Raw genomic sequence first — 18942 nt, forward strand, 5'->3', positions numbered from 1 at the left:
ACAAAAGTTCTGTCAGGACTTCGGCAGGAAAGTAGTGCTGTTGATAGTATGAGCACTGATGTGTAGCGTTCGCTGCACCTAGTAAAAAGGTACCACGAAGCGTAGAGGGTCGTAGAACAGGAGACCGAGTAACAGTTGCACGCTTTCGACAAAACCTGGTCGCCGCCTCCAGAATCTAAAACTGCCCGAAAATTATATGAATGCCAAGAGTTAATCGGCTGTTCCTGATCGAGTAACCCAGCCGAGAAGGCGCTCGAAAATGAGAGCAACTTGAATCGGCCATCTTCAAAGTCTTGAACAGCATCGCAATCAAGAAACCAAAACACAAACACCCTCAATCTACTGCCTCCGTTCCTTGGAATTTTTGATCTTGGAGTTGTTTGTACTTACACCAGTCCTCAATCGATATCCTCCGCCCATATACGCGATGGCATCAACAATCGCAATCGGTGTTGGCATCGCCGCCGCAGCTTTCTTCGTACGTTCAGGTCTTTCTCATCCCAAAGCCACGCATCGATTGCACCCATGACCACCCTCAGAAAAACTAACACAGCCAATTTTCCATCAATACAGGGACGCGCGGGACTCGTGGCTTTTCGACGATACCGAAACCCCAACGGACTCAACGCACTGGGCCGACCATTCTACAAAGGCGGCTTCGAGTCTAAAATGACCCGACGGGAAGCCAGTTTAATCCTCGAACTCAGCGAGCGCACTCTCACCAAGGAGAAGCTTCGGAAGAGCCATCGAGGGCTGATGCTCGCCAACCATCCCGATCGCGGTGGGAGTCCCTACCTGGCGAGTAAAATAAACGAGGCGAAGGAATTTTTGGAGAAGAACGGTTGATGTGCCCTGTTACTGTTGTTTGTATAGACCCGTGTTTGTGGTTTCGGAGCATAGCGTGGCGTTGGTCATTTCACAGTGGAATGTCACTTCTCTTCTAAAGGAAGTCCTGGCATGTCACGAAATTTAATGTTTATCATGGGGAGAAACCCGTGAAAGGTGTACAATATATCTCCACTCGCATGTGTGGCTGCTGAGGGCCAGTGTGGAAACAGATGTACAAAGATCAATTAAAATCAATCACGAACCATTGAGTGTGTCTGTTCGAAGTACTGGAGTTCCAATCAACACAGGAGTGATCTATTGAAAAGCCTTTAGGACGAAAAGGCATGAGGAACCAGTTCAATGTCGCATGGGCGGTATGTCAACACAAGATATTGTAAATTCTCAAGAGCAACTATCACTTCCCAGCACTCCTCCGATCTACGAACTCCTTGACGAAAGCATTAAACTCATCTTCCTCCTCCCACATCAAGACATGGCCCTTGCCATCCCAAACCCTATACGTGGGGCCCTCACCCATCTCCTCGCGAATGATCTCAAAATGCTTGAAAGTAATCATGCGATCGATCGTGCCATGGACGACGGCGATCCTCTCGGCGCCCACCTTGTGCTTGATCTCCAACAACTGGGCTTTCGTCTTGACATGCCAGCCGGCCGCGACGGCCTGCAACATGAAGCCCTTGCGTGTGAAGCCCTGGGTGTCGCTGCGCTTTTTGAGCTCGTTGGCCGCAAACCGGTCCCAGTTCGTCGGGTAGTTGAGCGTCGGGTCGGTCGCCGAGTGCTCCGTGTCCGGCAGGGCGAGGAATTCGTCCGAGAAGAGCCGCTGGCCGATCTCGCGCAGCTGCGTGTCGATGTCCCGCGGCACGAACATGTTGATGCGCTGCCGCAGGTTCTCGACGAACGGGATCGTCCGCACCATGCGTGAGAACGTCGATACTAGTATGAGGCTCGCGATGGATTGTGGGATCAACACCGCGAGTTCCTGCGCGATCATCCCGCCCATGCTGACGCCGATGATGTGGAGGTTGCGTTTCGAGGGAGATGATGTTGTTGCTGCTGCGGCGGTGTCGAGCCAACCTATCTGCCTGAGGAGATCCACGATGTCCTTGGCCATCTCCGAGGTCGAATAACGACACGTCGGCTTGTCGCTGAGGCCCATGCCGCGATTGTCGAAGACGAGTGATGCATATGTCTTTCCGTGGTCATGGCCGAAGAATTTGGTCTGTCGTTTCCATGCTGTACGGTAGGCTCCTAGACCCATAATCCACTGGTGTGTGCGAAGAAAGGGTTAGCCGGTGGAATGTGTCTGCCATTTGACATCCTTCCGCCCACGGATTTGTTGCTCTTCTTTTTAGAGCTCCAATCATAGACCAAGGAATCCCCTCGAACACGGCTGCAGATCAAATCGATAGACTCACCACTAACTTCGTGTCCCCATCTCCATGTACCTCCCAGTTCAGCTTGAAAGGCCCACCGCTCCGCCCCTTCGCCACCTCTGCCCGGCCCTCTCTCGTCGGCGGCAGATCCCATTCCAAGTTTTGATAAGAAGGATGTGCCTTGAGTTCCTCCGCCGTGAGTGGCATCTTGAGACCACGACTCGCTCTACAGGATGGAGCAGCTGTCCAAATATCGGTGCACTGCAGATTCAATGATCGAATATTATGTCAGAGTGACGGATTCGCTGTGTGGAATCCCAGTGCAGCCTCCTGTCCAAGAGATAAGAAGACTTGGTATCTCAGCACCCGAAAGAGTTGGTTAGGAGCAGCTTAGGCGGCCTGCTTTGACACACTCCACGCTGAACAGCAGTTGTCGTACAGTGACCCTCAGCTGTTTCCAAATGCTGCCTGATTAGGTGTCCGGGAGGCAAGGCTGAAATACCTCGGTCTGCCAGCTCTCTGGCAAATTGTGGTTGGTGGGCTGGACATGATGGTCCGGATCGTTTGAGCCAGTGGCCCAGCGTTTCCAGTGTATATACTCCGCGGAAGGTGTCTGTGGGGTACCCAACTTGAACGACAAGTCAGGGGTGAATGGAGCCAACCAGCAGATTACGGGACCTCTGCACGGCAGTCGTGCTTTACTGCAAGTTGCATAGCAGATATCTTCGTGCAAGACCAAACAAAGTCTTTGAAAAGTCGTTGGTCGTGAATTATGTATTTCGAGGACTTACATGCATGGGCAAATGGCCTCTCATCAGCCGGCCTCAAACCTGACCCAAATATAAAATCAGAAAGTGAGAATGAAACTCGGGGTCTCACGATGTGTTTCGCGGTACCGAGTACGAGGAGTTGGTGACCGACATGGTGATCTTCAGATCCAGATCAATTAGAGTTCGGGTTGGCTGTCTTAGCCGAGGCCATTTGGAAACTGGACTTTTGAGGGGGCCTCACAGGGGTACACGACTTTCCCCAGATCAGCGCGATCCGTCAAGCTTAGTAGCCTGGAGTCCAAAGTGGGAGGATCTACAAAGTGTTTTCAGAAATGTCAATCATTATTGCATATGCGTAGATCACGTTGATCACTCTGAGTGGGGAAAGAGGATTTGAGAGAGAAAATTAAACATCCAAGAAAAACGTTTGTAAAAAAAAGCAAAGGTCCGCACATTCTTGAGGGATTTGAGAAAGTTTCATTTCGACTAGATCTCTGTTCGTTCAAAGTCGTTCATAGGCCTGACATCGTATACCTACTTGGTCATGTTCCAAGATTCGTAACTAGCCCTCACCATCAATGTCCAGACCTTGATGGTTACAAATGAAATCCCAGCTACAAGTCCAATCCATGCAACCAAATATCGTTTGATGCTAGTTATACCTCAATCCCAAGTGCTTGTCTCTCGTTAACAGATGTGGATCCGCTCAACGCAAAGTCCTGACAGTCCCACTCGCTTTAACCTCGTCGACTGCATCTCTCAGTCAACTCATCGGTGCTTTGAGGATCTGTCTGCGGAGCATGGACCTGGTTTTCCATTTTTCTTGCAACAATCAAATACATACAAGTTCAAAAAGCGCCCAAAAGTCTGCCCAAAGAAACGAGGTGAAACAAATGATCGTGTAAAAGAGTGACTGAAAGTAATATGGTCGGCAGTTGGCCGCACACGCAAAATGGTTATTCTTCCATACGGAACATTTCTTCATCGTCCATGTGGATGTCCTTGTCTTGCCCAAATTCTCGGTAATTTCTTTCGTCCGACAGATTCTGAGTTAGGGTAGGAGGATGCAATTGCAGAAGAGGATTATATACGTTGGTCAATGTACTGTCGGAGGACTTGCTGTTGAATGATTGATATTGTTGTGGCAACGGTGGTACAGGTGGTACATCTGAACTTAGGTAGACTGGCTTGGTGCGCGGGGTTCCGCTGTTGAATGAGAGGCCAGCTGTGGCGGCAGCCAGAGTGCCGTCATCAGTTCCGGAAGTGCTGGGCCGGAAATCAACTCCTGAGAGTCTGTGAGGGGGTAGTCCGGGAGAAAGAACGCTCTCGGCATATGAGCTCGATTGAACAGAACGGTAGGAACGTGAGAAGCCATTACTGCTCGTGCTGTAGCGTTTGGAGGCAGGGACCGGATATGCACCTTCGCTCATGGGAGGGGGAGTGGTTTCGACGGAGCTAACTCCATCATGCATCTCGGAGGATGATAAACCGGGCGATCGAGATGAAGCCTCACTAGGGTCGATCTGGGACGATTCATTCTCGGATTGACCCGATGTCAAACTATCCGAGGTCATGTTGCACAAGACAGACGCAGCCTCCAAGAGTTGGACTTGCTGATGCTTCGAGATGAGGAGTTTAGAGGTGATGGCCCACGCAGGGTCATGTTCCCATCTGACAGTATTAGCATTAGGAGGGACGAAACTCAATCAATACTTTCATACAAATGTTTTGTCAAGCAACTGCTGTGTTTGTATCCCTTGCCACAGGTATCACACCGAAGATCCGAGGACGATTTTTTGCCTTCACCCTTGATCAGGTATGAACCCTCACTCGCTCGGCGGTTTCTAGCTTTGGTGCTGACTGACTTGGAAGAAGGGGCATCTTCGTCGTAGGAGTTGTCTTCTAGGGCCTCGTTGTCTTGAGGAGAGGGTGAAGTGGCAGCACCATTGAAGTAAGAATGCATGCTGGGCCTGCTACTCATCGAAAGTGATTCCGTGTTTCTCTTGGAACCCATGCTCCGTCGGTGGCTGTGTAGAGGGATTGTCGACGCATCTCCTTGCTCTCTTAGTGCTGCTACGATGGCGGCTTGAGCAGTGGAGGAGGCAGCGGAGTTGACGCTTTTCCTGCGGTTGACACGGTGGGAGGGATTGGTAGCAGCGAGGGAAATGGAATGAGAATGTTGTCTCGAGGAGCCGGACGTGTGCTTGGAGAAACTGCCAGAGACAGGGCGGGAAGTTGGTTGTTCCTTTGTTTAGAAATCAGGTCAGCACGGACTTTTTGTGTTGAGAATGGGTTGAGCGTGACTCACTTTGGAGGAGGCCATGTTGAATGTGAAGAATGAAATCAGACGACTCTCGAGTTCAAAACCAAATAAAGTCTCGAGACTTGAGAGTCGTCAGGAGACGACAGAGAACAATGTGTGGTGGTGGGTGTGCCTCTTTGTGCGTGTGTGGTCTGGTGGGGGGAAGCCCGAGTTGGATTCGATGACGGGTCAGCGAGGGGGGAGACACGCGGGTGGCTGCAGGTCGAGACAGGGAAGGAGAGCACGTCGATGAGGTTGCGTCGAGATTGCAAGAATGGTTGACGATGGGATGGTAGGAAGGTGCAGCTTAGAAATGCATGTATGGGAATCCGGAGTAAGGCAGCAACGATCAGAATAAAAAGTGTAGTGAACAGAAAAGAAGGAGATCTGGGCAAAAGTGTGACCGTGGCCCCGGCCCTGGCCCTGGACGTGGACGTGGACGTGGATGTGGATGTGGACGGCTGTCGGTCAATCAGCGATTCAGTTGTGGAATCAGTGCCACTGTCAACTGGAAATGCTAAATGTGGATTTATTGGGGAGTTTGAATGTTCTGGTGCCTCAGGCTTGCGGGACTCGGACTGTTGGTTGCTGGATGTTGGACGCTGGGCGCTGGACGCTGGATGCTGGATAGGTGAATTGTGGCTGTGGAGTATGCCTCTGTCTCTCACACACCCACGAGTGCCGAGCTAATTAGGTAGATACTCGACCCCCGTATCTCGTAGTTTTAGTCTGCAGCTCAGTTGGGGCAAGGCCCGATGGACCTCGAACCTGCTGATCGCCCGATTCCGTCTTGCGTGCTGTGCTATTGCTTTTGGCTTTTTTATCTCTGACCTTTTGGCTGATACTCAAGCTAGAAGCTAGACCGTGCTCAGTTGGTTTGCTGCGGGGTTAACCGTGCCTGGATCCAAGGGTCGCTTCCAGGAAATTAATCCTAATACGTTCGAGACCTGGAGCACAGTCCACTGGGTCACTGGTCTCTGTTTCAGCGGCACAGGGCGGCTGAAGAAATTTGAGCGGACCTCCTTACCCAGGTCTAAGCGCACAACTGTTTAAAAAAAAAGGTTGACAACTGGAATGGAATGTGTCCACCCAAGAAATATCATGATACGAGGGTGGCCTTTGATGGGGTATCGATCAGCCCAGGCAGGTAAACGGCGGGTAGACCAGGTTTACGTGGATGTGAGATGATGGCTTGCTTGACTCGATGCACGGGCCGGGATGGCGAAAAAAAGAAGCTGTGGACTGTGGTTGCTGCATGAAGATGATGGGCAGGGCATGGGTAACTAAATGGAAGGGCGAGCTCATGGTTTGCTTCCTCGAGTGTTTGCGCTCGTGGGCCATGCAGGTTAATGGCATGGGCATGGATGGGCGTGCATGGGTCAGGCAACCCAGGGCAGCAGACGCTCACACTCGTTCCGTTCCTGGCTAAGAAGACCTGACTAAAAATTGACTGGTTCGAGGCGCCATCAAGTCATCCTCCAGGCTTCAGACTTCAATTGGGAACTCCTCTCAGGGCCGAGGGCGGCCTCCACATTATTCAACTCCTCCTGTCGGCAGTAAGCCTGAGCCCAAACACAAATCGGGCTTCGACTTTTGGCCACTCCGATTCTGGCGAGGGCGCAGTCACGTTCCACGTTTCCCATGACCCGAAGTCGTCGTAAGTTCCAACTCCCAAGCGCTCGACCTCGCACGGGCACAAGAACGTGCTTTCCGGCTCTCTGGTTACTTTTTCAGCTGCTGGAGAGCCCGAGCGATTGGGTTCATAGAGGCAGAACGTACGCGGAGGGCCAACATTATTGTGCCCGCCCGCTCCCAGTGCCATGTTCGCATCCACAGAGGTCCTGACACTTCCGACGAGGGGTAGTGTTGCACCGGACTGACTGTCCAAGTAGGTAATGATGGGCGTCACAGCACGCCAAATATTTGCGAATCATGATAACCAGCGGGCCCTCAGGCAGTTAGCGGCTGATTGGGACAATGGGCTACCCCATGGCGCCTGATTGGCGATATGCTAGTTATTGGACCACCAGCCTGGCCGCGCGAATGCCTCCGCGTAGGAGCCAGAGATTGTGGAGCACACAGGAGCTGGGTGAACCAGCAAACACGAATCTAAGGGGGCCATTTGTACGGAGTAGCGCCATCAGCAACACCAACACCAACACCAAACCAAATGCGAACAGCTGCAGCAGGGGCGAGAAAGCGGCCCTTGGGTACGAGGCAAGTAAAATGTCATGGTCAAGTTACAACTTCCAAGCACCCGCGAGGTCGCATGATTGCGTCGGAAGTGGACAAAATCACGCATCAACCTCTCCAATGCCGTCATTGCTCCCCTCTCAGGTGCGAACAATGCAGGCTGGCGCAAGTTCTGACACGATCCCGTGCCTGAATCCCCTCACTGGTCGGTGGTCAGCAATCATCACCGGGCTCCAAAGTCATCTTTTTTGTCGTCATCGTAACAGGAACTCCCAGTACCAAATACTCATGCATTTGACGGGACGGGAGCACGGGGCGCCGTTGTCAAAATGTGACCAAAAGTGACAAATGGGCAAGCGCGGTTTGAAAGGCTATAATACGAAGTACCAAGATAAGATAAATTCGGAAGCGAACATCAACAAACTAAACACGATGAAGGGTGCCTTTTCCGGCCTCAGAATCATTAGTCAATCATCATAATACCGAGTACACTCGCATGGCACCCGACGGCTAGACAAAGCAAAAGTTATGCTAAAGTCGGCAGTCTATTGACGATCTCGACGATCCAGGTGCCACGTTGATCGACCAAAGGTTAAAAAAAACTGGGAAAAAAATAATTCAGGATAAGTACGAAGAATACAACGACTTTCATCAAAGGCAACACACTGCAATCAACAAATAGAAGAACTGTCCGGTGTCGAATAACACGGATGATCTTGATCCTGGTCAGTATCTGCACATGACCATCGCGGCTGGACGACATTCCAACACTCCAGCTCCCTTCAAGTTATGCAGCTGGCGTGGCACTAAACGGTGGGGTAAAGAAACCGAGTCACCTGCCACTGCCAGTGCCTCTGCCTCGGTCATGCACCTTCCCTCCAAGTAGCTAATGCGGTAGGTCGGTAGAAGGAGAAGGGTTGGAGATTCAAACCTGCGTCGTGTAGCTCAATAGTGGGAGATTCTTGAACCATTGGGTTCCTCTATCGCTGCTGGCGAGATCAGGCTCAATATCTGGAGGCCGAACATGACTTTTTATTTTGCACTCCACCTCTGTACCTATCTTTACCATCTTTACCATCTCATGCTAATCAGTAAGCTTAATCATCGTCATCACCACATCCTACGATTCACTAGCCACCTTTACCCAAGCCACTGCCTTGGCTGGATCTGTCAAAGTACGAGTACAAATCCGGCAAGCTGACCGTGGTTGATGCTGATGGCTGGCTGTGCAATCCAAGAACATCTCATGGAGACAACGGACAAAGTAGATACGGATACTCGGAAGGACACATACAGGTGGGCTGAAGGTGGAACATGGTCTTATCAGTAGCATTTCCTGAACTACACCACTTACTCCAGGCAATGCAACTAGTCCATAGGCGAAGAACCAGTCCTCCAAAAGGAGGGGTTTCGTCGAGATTGTCGCTCGGTAAAGAGCAATCTTGTGTGGCCTTGACAATTTCAGAGAGACTCGTTCCTCTTGAACCCGTACACAAAGAAATAAAACAAGCGGCGGATGTTGTTATCACAGTGTCAGTTCCTAGTAGGAGTTAAGATACCTACACTTGATGAAACCACAATAGCCACTCGTGATACTCGTAGATTTGGTCCCTTGGAACACTAGTGGTCCTTCATCTCAGCCTGATCTTATGGCGTGCTCATCTCATCCCAGGGGCCTGAGGCTGCCAGGTCTCTGACAATGGTCATCATTGTTGAACGCCATTATTGCATCGACAAGGTATTTATATCTACCCGTCAACACTATTGTCCGCTTATATCGACCTGATCAAGCTTAGAGCGAGACCTAACTCGTAGACGCACAATAGCCTGAATGAAGCTACGGACTATCCAACTCGCCTGACAGCTGAGAATGTGCTCAATCATTGGCAGAATATGTCCGATAACCATCTAGGCAGCACGGACAACCTATAGTACGAGGTACCTGGTCAACTGAATACTTCTTTTGTGGTCGGACTTGCACAGGGCAATAACAACTCGAACCACTCTCAGGCTCCTGCTGCTCTATTTTTTGTTTATTTCGCTTCCATGCCAATCCCAAGTCGAGTCTCCCAGATCTCCTCCACGCCCCCCAATGCGATACCCCCCAATGATTCATCAATCGTCACTGCAATCTACCGTCGAACGCCCCTCTCCTTGTCCGGCGCCACGGACCGGCAATCACCAACGCCCAATCCAATAATGTACTAAGTATTTGTTCGCTAGAGCTTGTTCGCATCAATCAACGCCATGAAACGTCTCCTTTTCCCTCCTAGATTTTTGGTGATAAGATTGTAAAAGTGTAGCTGGTCTTTATCGACTTCCAACACATTCTTACTGCTGTAAATTTCAGATAGCTTGACCACTCTTGCGACAGCATATCCATCGTAAACTGGTACAAGCAACAGACGAGGGAATCCTCGGGAGTTCTCAATCTGGCTTGTCGGAGAAAGATTCCCTCGATCGTCACCTTGCGCACCTGCGACTGCAACGCCTACATCAAGCAGGGTTCCTACCATACTATTCGACCAAAGAATCTGTATCTGCACCAACATCCGCCCTCCCAAAACAAGGAAATACACGGAAACTAAAATCGAGCAATCAATCAAGCATCACATGGCCTCAACACAGTCTTGGGCCGCATGGCTCCTTGACTCATATGCATCATCTGTCTCGCCGGTAAACAGCCACCATGACGAGGATACAGCTTCCGAAGCTACCACCTACACCACCTCCCCAACCCACAGTCCCATGTCATCAGTTTCAAATTCGTCTGCATATGGACCTTATGTACGGACGGGCCGAGGGGGAGCTGGTAACTTTACCTGGCAGGCATCTGATCTTGCAAAGTCCCAGGCTGTGGCAGATGTGGAAGCTCAAAAGACTGGTTGCCAGCCTCCTTTAAGCGAACGGCGGAAAGCTGCTGCCACCTTGGAACATATAAATACACACGAAGCATTGCGGCTACGGCAAAGCTCAGCACAATATCTCCATGCGGGCCGAGGAGGTGCGGGTAACTACCTTTCGAGCAACGATGTCGCACAGGCAAAGCGCAGTCCCAGTCTACCGGTATCTCTCGGAACTGTGAGACCCCCGAGCCCGACCACACCGTATTCTGCCCATCCCGGACGAGGAGGAGCTGGAAACTATGCTGCTGCTGCAGATAGCACTTCGCGGAAAGAGTCAGAAAAGGAACAAGAAGAAAGGATAAAAGCTGAACAAAGGCGCGAACAGATCGTGGTTGAGGTCGATGGTATGCTCCAACCTCCTCCAGGAGCTTGGCTGGGTGGCCGACGGAAGAGTGAGGTAATGCACGATGAGGATTGAGATGCACGACAATGTAATGAATTTGGTCCAGGCCGATTCTTCACACCCTTTTCCAGAACATGGAATCTATCATTCGAAATCGAGAGTTTCAGGTGAGAGTCCTCATGACTTGAGTGCCATTTAACACACGTCGACCATTCGACATTATTGTTATGGCGGTCATCAGTTTGATAGAGCTGAGTACTACCCCTCGACATGGTGGAAAACATCGACTATTGTCGAACCGGACAAAAACAAGAACGTCACTCGACCAGGCAACGTATGTTTTCGGATTGGACACGTCTGCCATCGCAAAACTGGTGGCTATGACGATCATCCCTGCTTCTACATACATCATGACTGAAGTATGCATCCTTTTGAGCTGAAAGCCTCTTCAAACAGTCCAGCGTGCAAGCCAGGCAACACAGTTGTCAGTATATCAACTCCACCGATAATGTCTACACGAGAGCTACCCTGGTATCAAGACTACACAATGCTTGACCATGTTCGCCCCTCATCCACATAAAATTTTATTTGGCGCACGCGAGCTTTCGAAGAGACAATCAAAGCCCGGCGTTGCCAGAAATCAGCACCTCGGAGTCGACTTCGAAAAATTCTGGATCCAGAGAACGTCCTCATCGACGTCCTTTGCTGTGGGGCGCAAAATGGCTGGCCGTCATCAACATTTAATGGATGGAGGAAGACCGGGAACGTACGAAACCTAGACCGTAGACAGCTACAGATCACTACTATACCTTTGAGTAGTCTGCAATCATAATGACAGCAGAGATGAACCAAATGCCCCGAATACCTTGCTGTCTACTATCCGTGTAACATGTCGACTGTGGGGACGAATGTACTTCCTTCTAGCTTTCCAGATCCGCCATGGCAACATCGCAGATGATGGTCCTCACAGCTTATTGTTCTACTCGGTCGCGACGGATGTTTTGGTCTTTTCGCGATTTAAAGCAACCTGACATAGTCCTGGGTCATGCACCGAGACCAGAGATACATGAAATTTCAGCGACGAGGAGGCAGGCCTATCTATGCACAGCTGCAATATGATGTCACATCGAGAAAAAAGATCAAGAAATGTGGATGATGGTGCGTTTGGGTTCTGTGAGTTTGTGTTTGCGTTTTGTCTCCTGCCTCTCGAATAGAGAAAAGGCAGGACTTCGTTCTACTAGAGCAGTGAAATAGCACTTCTGGAGACAAAATCTTCCGCATCCAGGGTGCCTGCCAACAAAGATATTATGCGCATTTGGGCCGATTTACCGCTTCATGGTTTGCTGCTTTGGCCTTGGTCCTACATCGCTGACACGGCATGAAATCGTACTGTTTACCATGTCTCACCTTCGCTGGCCCCTTCGTCCCATCTGTGCTTGAGGAATTCCTCGACGTAAGTTGTCGTGGTAATTCCTGCCAGCCTCGTACTGAGGAGTGATGCAGCTTGAAAGATGGGCGGGTGCTTTAACTGAAAGCCTTGTCGAAATACTTCATGAAAGTGTTCCTGAAAGAAACAAGGGTCAGTTGAGGTTCGACATCTCGTTGAACATGTGTGCTCCAACTTACCTAGGCGGTCTCGGCATGTAATTACGCTCATATTCGGCCAACTCGTCCATATCTTTGGTGAGGTCGACCTCTTCGGGTTTCAGCCACTTGGTCTTCTTGATGAATTTCCAGCCAAAGAACAAGATCGGGAAAACTCCTATCATGGTGTAGCTGAACAAAAATGTGGGGATGTCCCAAAAGCCTGGAAGGAAGACGGAGTAGCCTCCAACGAAGGTCATGATGAACGTGCCGGTCAGAGCATAATAGGCAGCGTATGGCTGCAACCAAGCTGTGTAAGGTAGCGTATTTCGGTCAATACCCTGAACTTCTAGAGCTTTCTTGAACTTGAGGTAGGTAAATGACATCACAGAGAAGTTGATGAGTTGAGATGCAGTCACCTAACGAGGATGTCAATTATGAAATCTTTCCAAAGGTATTGAAAGAATGCAACTTACCAAGTTCACGAACCAGCCGAGGACGACTGCTGAGCTGTTGCTGACTTGCAAAAAGCTCAACAGACTGATAAGCAACACCAGGGCGACACAGTAAATGGGCACACCATTTCTCGTGCAACGCCTGAAAATCTTCGGTGCTTTGCCCTCAAGGGCAAGGCCAAACAAACTTCGGCTAGCACAATACATGTAGCTGTTACCGGCGGAGAACGCGCTTCCAAGGACCATTGCATTGACAATGTGAGGTAGGACACTGATGCGGAGGCGATTCATTGAGACCACATAAGGAGAAGCTGCAGCACCAGGTTTGCCATCATTAAAGGCAGCCTTCAATTCTGGGTCGTTATAAGGCACGAGGATTCCCACACACAATGATCCCAGGACGAAGAATGCGGTAAGACGGTAGACTACGGCTTTGTATGCACGAGGCAGAACCTGGCGCGGGTTTTCTGCCTCACCTGCTGCCATCGAGACGTAGTCAGGGCCAGCAATTGTGAAGGAGGCTTGAATCAGGCATTGCAAGAAGCCCACGAATCTGCCTGTTGAACCTTCATACCATAGCTCGGTAAATGACCCAGGGTTTTTCCAATACCGAAAGCCAAATCGATCATGTAAAGGATTACCTCCAAGCATGACGATGAAAGTGTAGATGATCAATCCGATAATCAGAAGCATTTTCCCCAGAGCTAGCCAGAATTCGGATTCTCCATACCATTTCACGGCGAAAAGGTTGATTGCGGCGTATGAAACGATACATATTGCAATGATGCCTCCAGCGGGAACAACATCGCTCCAGAAGTGGATGATGACGTTGCAAGCAACGATTTCGAACGGTACCAACATAGCCTCGAAAATGAAAAAGTTGTAGCCGGCAGCAACTCCAAAAGCATCATCAACGTAGCGACCAGCGAACCGGATGAATGGTGATGAAATCGGGAGATATGTGACCATTTCAGCCATGCAATTGGTAACGCAGAGAATGAAGGTGCACCTATAACAACAAAGCGAAGGGTCAGCCAGGACATGATATCGCCCGTTTGAGCGGGTTATAGCGTGAGGAGATTCTGATATTGAGCAATGGATCACGTTTCCTGGCTGGAGTACTGACTCAGACTTCGAATCCAGCAGGCCTAAATCGAAGTTTGCAGGCGTGAAAGAAAAGCAGGAAACCTACCAGATGGTGAAAGCCAGGAACAAGCTGCCGGGGCCGCCATTCAAGAGACCACGACCAATCTGTACATAAAGCGCGGTACCAATGGTACCACCGATGCCAATCAGCTGAATATGACGTGGCTTAAGTTTCCGATGGGTATTATCGTATCCTGTTTTTATACTCTCATCATATTGCGCATCGGCAAGTCCATAGTTCGCTTTGAGAGAGGCAACGACCGAATGTTTACGAGAGCCTCGTCGAACGGCTTCCTCGTCATCACGAGAGTGGGTACGAACTCCTCGAGCCATGGGAGTCTCATCCATCATGTGTGGGGGCATTCCTTTCTCTCCATAGAAGTGGTCATTGCCAGAGCTCGTCATTTTGGGCAATCTGGAATCTCAACTGCGCACAATTTGCAAAAGAGTCTTAGCAAGTAGGAATACAGAGAGCACATGGGCTGCGTCCCATATATAATGGTGGATCGCCACCATTTGAGCTCTGAGAGAAAAAGAGATAGCTCTCCATGAGGGTCAAGGATATTCGACTTCCTTCTGGCTAGAGCCTGACCATCACCCTTGACGGCTGGGGCAATGGGATCCATAGAGACACGGGTTGAGAATTCCTGGTACATGGAAAAGCGGTTCAAGACATCATACCAAGCCCTTGGTATGGCAAGCACTGGTCTTATCTAGAGGAAGATTTTCTTGTAGCGCAGGATAGCGAGTACGACAGGGTGGTAGATGGCACCCAAATGGCCAATACAAGCTCGTGTGGAGAGGATGGAGTGAAGTTCGTGCATCCTCGGCTTACATCGCTTGCCCACTTCTGAGGATCTTGCTTCTAGCCAGCCTTGGCTTGGGTTGCTTCAGTGGTTAGCACCACCTTGAAGAGGCAAGAGTCCACTGGGGCGGAGGGGCCTCTGGGTGGTCAGGTCCTGCCCGAGCTGCCTCAAACAGCTCACTTGAACTTACAAGTTACGAGTACCAGTCGGCTATGATAGGCATGAGCCATCCTGAGTTCTGACAAGGCGGCTCGGATCTGATCCCTGGGCCCTAGGAAAGCAGCAACATGCGCTCTCGCCGACACTCTAAACCAAGGACAAGACTTGGTGATTCTTCTTGTAGCCAAATTATGACCAGGCCTTTTGACAGTCATTGACAATCATACCTTGTTATCCATGCCGAGCCTGTAAGTGTCCTATCGTGACTACGAGTACGCACCTAAATTATCTGGCTCCTACCTACGTAGTAGTTTCCAGCTACTCATACCTCTGGACTCTGGAGCACCCATCCATGCAGCCTATTACATATTGCATGGCTGCAATTTGTTTAGTGCGACGGTCCACCAAAAACCCCCCGGCGGTCCTCACCCACGCTACCTATCACGACTTGTTGGAGCTTGCCCGCAATGAATACCATGTATACGGCTAGTGTGGCCTCTGCTCATTCAATCGTTTCTCTTCCCAATGGACGATTCTGGATATCAGGACCCCCGTATCTACGGGACCCATAGTACCTGGTCACGATTGGAAGCTTGCGGACAACCGCGGCCATCTTGCTAACTTTCATCAAATACATTTACTCTTGTTGCGATATTCTTCGCCTTCATGCCTGAGAAAAGGTTCATCTAGCTCAAGGACCCCTCGGGCTCCAGGTTCCTGAGACCCATCGTTAATTGAATCATTTCGGCATTGCTCTCGGGTCCGAGTGCAGATGCCAAGTATATGTAGTTTATGAAAGGAGCGTCCCCATGTGCTCCATGCTCGTAGTCCACCTCCGGCTTGCATAACAGCTACTCACCACACTCTCATTGTCACCTGTTGTTGTCACCTCTCGGTCGTACGCGGTCTAGAAGCCTGGGCACCGTAGATCGCATCATCACCATGCTCTCCTCTTGGTGGATTACTCAATTGGCACTTCTCATCAGCCCAACCACATCGCTTGCACGAGATATCATCTTTCCCTCGATCGACCCACTACAAGTTAATCTTGCCAGTCCACGACACCCAAGTGAGGATGATCTGTCCGAGGCCACGATCTACGCAGGTCTAACAACCTTCGCAAATCTACCCTGGCGCCACTGTCTGTCATCCGAGGATCATATCGAACAATATGATATCGCGTTTTTGGGAGCTCCATTCGACACGGCCACAACTGGACGACCGGGAACTCGGTTTGGGCCAACTGGTATCAGACTGTAAGTTTGACAAACTTTTATGGTCGAATGGTTCATCTTTGAGGCTTTTCACATGATCTGACATTCTATCACCAGCGGTTCTCGACGTATCAGTCCGTTCGCCTCCTGGAGCCCCTATGCCAAGGACAGTAGCTTTTTCGACTGGGCTCGGATCGTGGACTGTGGTGATGCACCCCTGACCTTTTTGGATAACACCGTAGCCTTGCGTCAGCTCCTGAAGGCACACCAAGCGATTTCCGGCCGAACAGCAAACGCATCGCATGTTGCCAGTGTGCCTCGCGTAATTACCCTTGGGGGTGATCACACCACAACGCTAGCGGCTCTTAGGTCCACCATCGATCACTGGGGACCTGTGAGTGTCATACATTTCGACTCTCATATTGATACTTGGGGTAAGTTGGTCGGTCACGAGATCAGGCTCGTGATGTCCCTTTTCCTTCTCACTATTTCTGATCACGAGACAAAAGATCGTGTACACTGACTATTACTCTCGTGTAGACCCGAAAATCCTTGGTGGAGGGATATCTCACTATGCAGGCTTGAATCATGGCACCTTTCTTCACATTGCGCATGAAGAAGGGCTGATCCTCAACACATCAGCCCATGCCGGGATACGTGCCCCCGTGATGAATAAGAAACATGACTGGAGGAACGACAGACGTTGTGGATTTGAGATTACTACTGCGAGAGAGATCGACAAAATCGGCGTGGCAGGAATCATCGAGAAGTTGAAGGCACGGGTTGGAGACAGCAACGTCTACATTACTGTCGACATTGATGTGCTCGACCCAGCATATGCACCCGGCACGGGCACAGCTGAAGTTGGTGGGTGGACGACCAGAGAACTCCTCAGTATCCTTGATGGCCTGGAAGGTCTGAAAGTCATTGGAGCGGATGTGGTTGAGGTTTCTCCTGCCTACGACAACGCAGGAGAGACTACAGTCCTTGCCGCAGCGGAAGTCGCTCTCTCTTTGATGGGACTGATGGTCCATACTCCTGTGAAGCCTCTCAAACAAACCGACGATGTATAGAGGCGAGAGATATATATCTATGCGACGGTAGAGGTTGGATAAGCCCATTCGAGACAGGTATCATGCTTGTCCTGTACATATCAGCCATCTGGATATCTGTGACCCGGCGAGTGACCTCGTGCTCTCGCACCAAAGTGGGCCACTAGCAGAAAATGTACATATCAGTAGATGGTCACGGGTGCGACGTTGATTGCCAGAGCTTGGGACAGTGGCCCAGTGATAGTTCTGCTGACTGATGGCGTGCATAATATTAGTCGCAAGCTATCAGTCAGTCGCTTGGACCACAGTGAGTGGCTTCCGGTCAAACTTTTGCCCCGCGGCAGACGTCCCAATGGAGCTGAGGGGCAGAAGATGCTCTTATCGATTGCGATTGCGAGCTGGACCACGTGAGTGCCCCGCACCTGCCAGACCGCGGTTTGGATCATCGCCATCATCCCAGTGGTTGTACCATCACCAGCTCGCAGCCACAGCTCTTGTTCTTTGCCCAGTCTAGATTCTCGTACCACTACACCCAAGAGCTAGAGTCAACAAGGAGAAATCCCCTTTCCTAACACAGTTCAAAGAGTATGTAATCAAGTCCCCTGCTCATCACTTCATGGTCACTGGGGCTGTGCAACACACCTTGTCAACCCATTGGCATCTGCCTCTTCCAGCCTTTCCACTGTCTTGTGTGATTGTGATCTCCATTCTCCGGCTCTATTTCCGTGATCGCTTCACACGAGCAAAACCACTATACGTGACAGGAGTCGAATATTCTTTCTTACCTCTTTCTAGTGACCGACAGCAATCGAGGTTTGTCACGACAGTGTCTATCTACTCTTCATTATGGCGGACCCAACCTCACCCAGTCCCTACTCAGAGAACAAGCGGTTCGAACCCAAGACGAAAGTTGAGCTGCAGGCTCCCAAAGATGATCTGATTTCACTAGAAGAGTTGGCCGCTCATGATGGTAAGGAACATTCTCATCAGCCACAACGAGCTCAATGTTCAAATCCGATGGAGATTGACATGTGTCGCAACTTCAGGCTCGAATCCGGACAAACCAGCATACGTCGCGATCAAGGGCACCATTTTCGATGTTTCGAAGAACTCTGCATATGCGCAGGGCGGATCGTATCAGGGTAAGAGTTTCTCAAACCAAGCAGATCTTCCATTGTCACCAATGGATTGAAACATGGCTCTTTCAAATCTTGAAACTTCATCTCATTGACACCTCTGTGCGCGCAGTCTTCGCCGGAAAAGATCCATCCCGCGCCCTTGCGACGTCGAGCCTGAAACCCGAAGACTGTGTCCCGGAGTGGGATGACCTCGACGACAAACATAAGACTGTGCTGGACGAATGGTATACGTTCTTCAGCAAGCGGTATAACGTTGTGGGCAAGGTCAGTCCTCCTCAATTGCAGAAGCTGTAAGAAACGAGTTGGAGCTGTTGTGTGTGCTGTCCCCGACCTGTCCACCCGAGATGGCGGTCGTCAGGGAGAATCGGGTGATCTTCATGCTGTGGAGATGCTAGAGAGTGTGCGGTTGTCTTTGCATTGACTGACATGAAGTCCATCTTCGACGAATGCTAATATTGTGTCTGCTCTACTCTATTAGGTTGAAGGAGCTCACAACACGGGAAAAGACTGATCCATCAAACTGGGAACTTATCATTTGCACATGGTAGCATTCAGTAATGTTGAGAATCCGACTATATCTAAAGAGATGGATGAACATTGCTCGACACTCGGAGAGTAAGGAGACACATCAATCGCTGTGAAGGAAACTGA

The 18942-nt window shown here is 50.3% G+C and overlaps 7 protein-coding genes across 7 annotated transcripts; 4 read left to right on the top strand and 3 right to left on the bottom strand.

The window, feature by feature from the left end:
- Positions 1-427: 427 nt before the first annotated feature.
- PAM18 (mitochondrial import inner membrane translocase subunit TIM14) lies at positions 428-846 on the top strand (the record flags this gene model as incomplete). Its single annotated transcript, XM_064845182.1, has 2 exons — positions 428-478; positions 574-846. The coding sequence occupies 2 exons, from the start codon at positions 428-430 to the stop codon at positions 844-846; spliced, it is 324 nt and encodes a 107-aa protein (XP_064707440.1).
- Positions 847-1243: 397 nt separating this feature from the next.
- On the bottom strand, positions 1244-2429 carry LTR84_001560 (uncharacterized protein; the record flags this gene model as incomplete). The annotated part of the gene is made up of 2 exons (XM_064845183.1): positions 1244-2113; positions 2265-2429. The coding sequence occupies 2 exons, from the start codon at positions 2427-2429 to the stop codon at positions 1244-1246; spliced, it is 1035 nt and encodes a 344-aa protein (XP_064707441.1).
- A 1519-nt stretch (positions 2430-3948) lies between these two features.
- LTR84_001561 (uncharacterized protein) lies at positions 3949-5315 on the bottom strand (the record flags this gene model as incomplete). Its single annotated transcript, XM_064845184.1, has 3 exons — positions 3949-4663; positions 4714-5237; positions 5301-5315. The coding sequence occupies 3 exons, from the start codon at positions 5313-5315 to the stop codon at positions 3949-3951; spliced, it is 1254 nt and encodes a 417-aa protein (XP_064707442.1).
- Positions 5316-10100: 4785 nt separating this feature from the next.
- Positions 10101-10811, top strand: LTR84_001562 (uncharacterized protein; the record flags this gene model as incomplete). The annotated part of the gene is made up of 1 exon (XM_064845185.1): positions 10101-10811. One exon carries the CDS (start codon positions 10101-10103, stop codon positions 10809-10811), a length of 711 nt encoding a protein of 236 aa, XP_064707443.1.
- A 1449-nt stretch (positions 10812-12260) lies between these two features.
- LTR84_001563 (uncharacterized protein) lies at positions 12261-14326 on the bottom strand (the record flags this gene model as incomplete). The annotated part of the gene is made up of 4 exons (XM_064845186.1): positions 12261-12300; positions 12363-12739; positions 12797-13784; positions 13968-14326. 4 exons carry the CDS (start codon positions 14324-14326, stop codon positions 12261-12263), a joined length of 1764 nt encoding a protein of 587 aa, XP_064707444.1.
- Positions 14327-15828: 1502 nt separating this feature from the next.
- LTR84_001564 (uncharacterized protein) lies at positions 15829-17173 on the top strand (the record flags this gene model as incomplete). Its single annotated transcript, XM_064845187.1, has 3 exons — positions 15829-16142; positions 16218-16534; positions 16641-17173. The coding sequence occupies 3 exons, from the start codon at positions 15829-15831 to the stop codon at positions 17171-17173; spliced, it is 1164 nt and encodes a 387-aa protein (XP_064707445.1).
- Positions 17174-17998: 825 nt separating this feature from the next.
- Positions 17999-18585, top strand: LTR84_001565 (uncharacterized protein; the record flags this gene model as incomplete). Its single annotated transcript, XM_064845188.1, has 3 exons — positions 17999-18122; positions 18199-18294; positions 18401-18585. 3 exons carry the CDS (start codon positions 17999-18001, stop codon positions 18583-18585), a joined length of 405 nt encoding a protein of 134 aa, XP_064707446.1.
- Positions 18586-18942: the final 357 nt, after the last annotated feature.

This window comes from Exophiala bonariae, assembly GCF_035927105.1.
Source record: "Exophiala bonariae strain CCFEE 5792 chromosome Unknown scaffold_10, whole genome shotgun sequence".
Classification (NCBI taxonomy): Eukaryota; Fungi; Ascomycota; class Eurotiomycetes; order Chaetothyriales; family Herpotrichiellaceae; genus Exophiala; species Exophiala bonariae.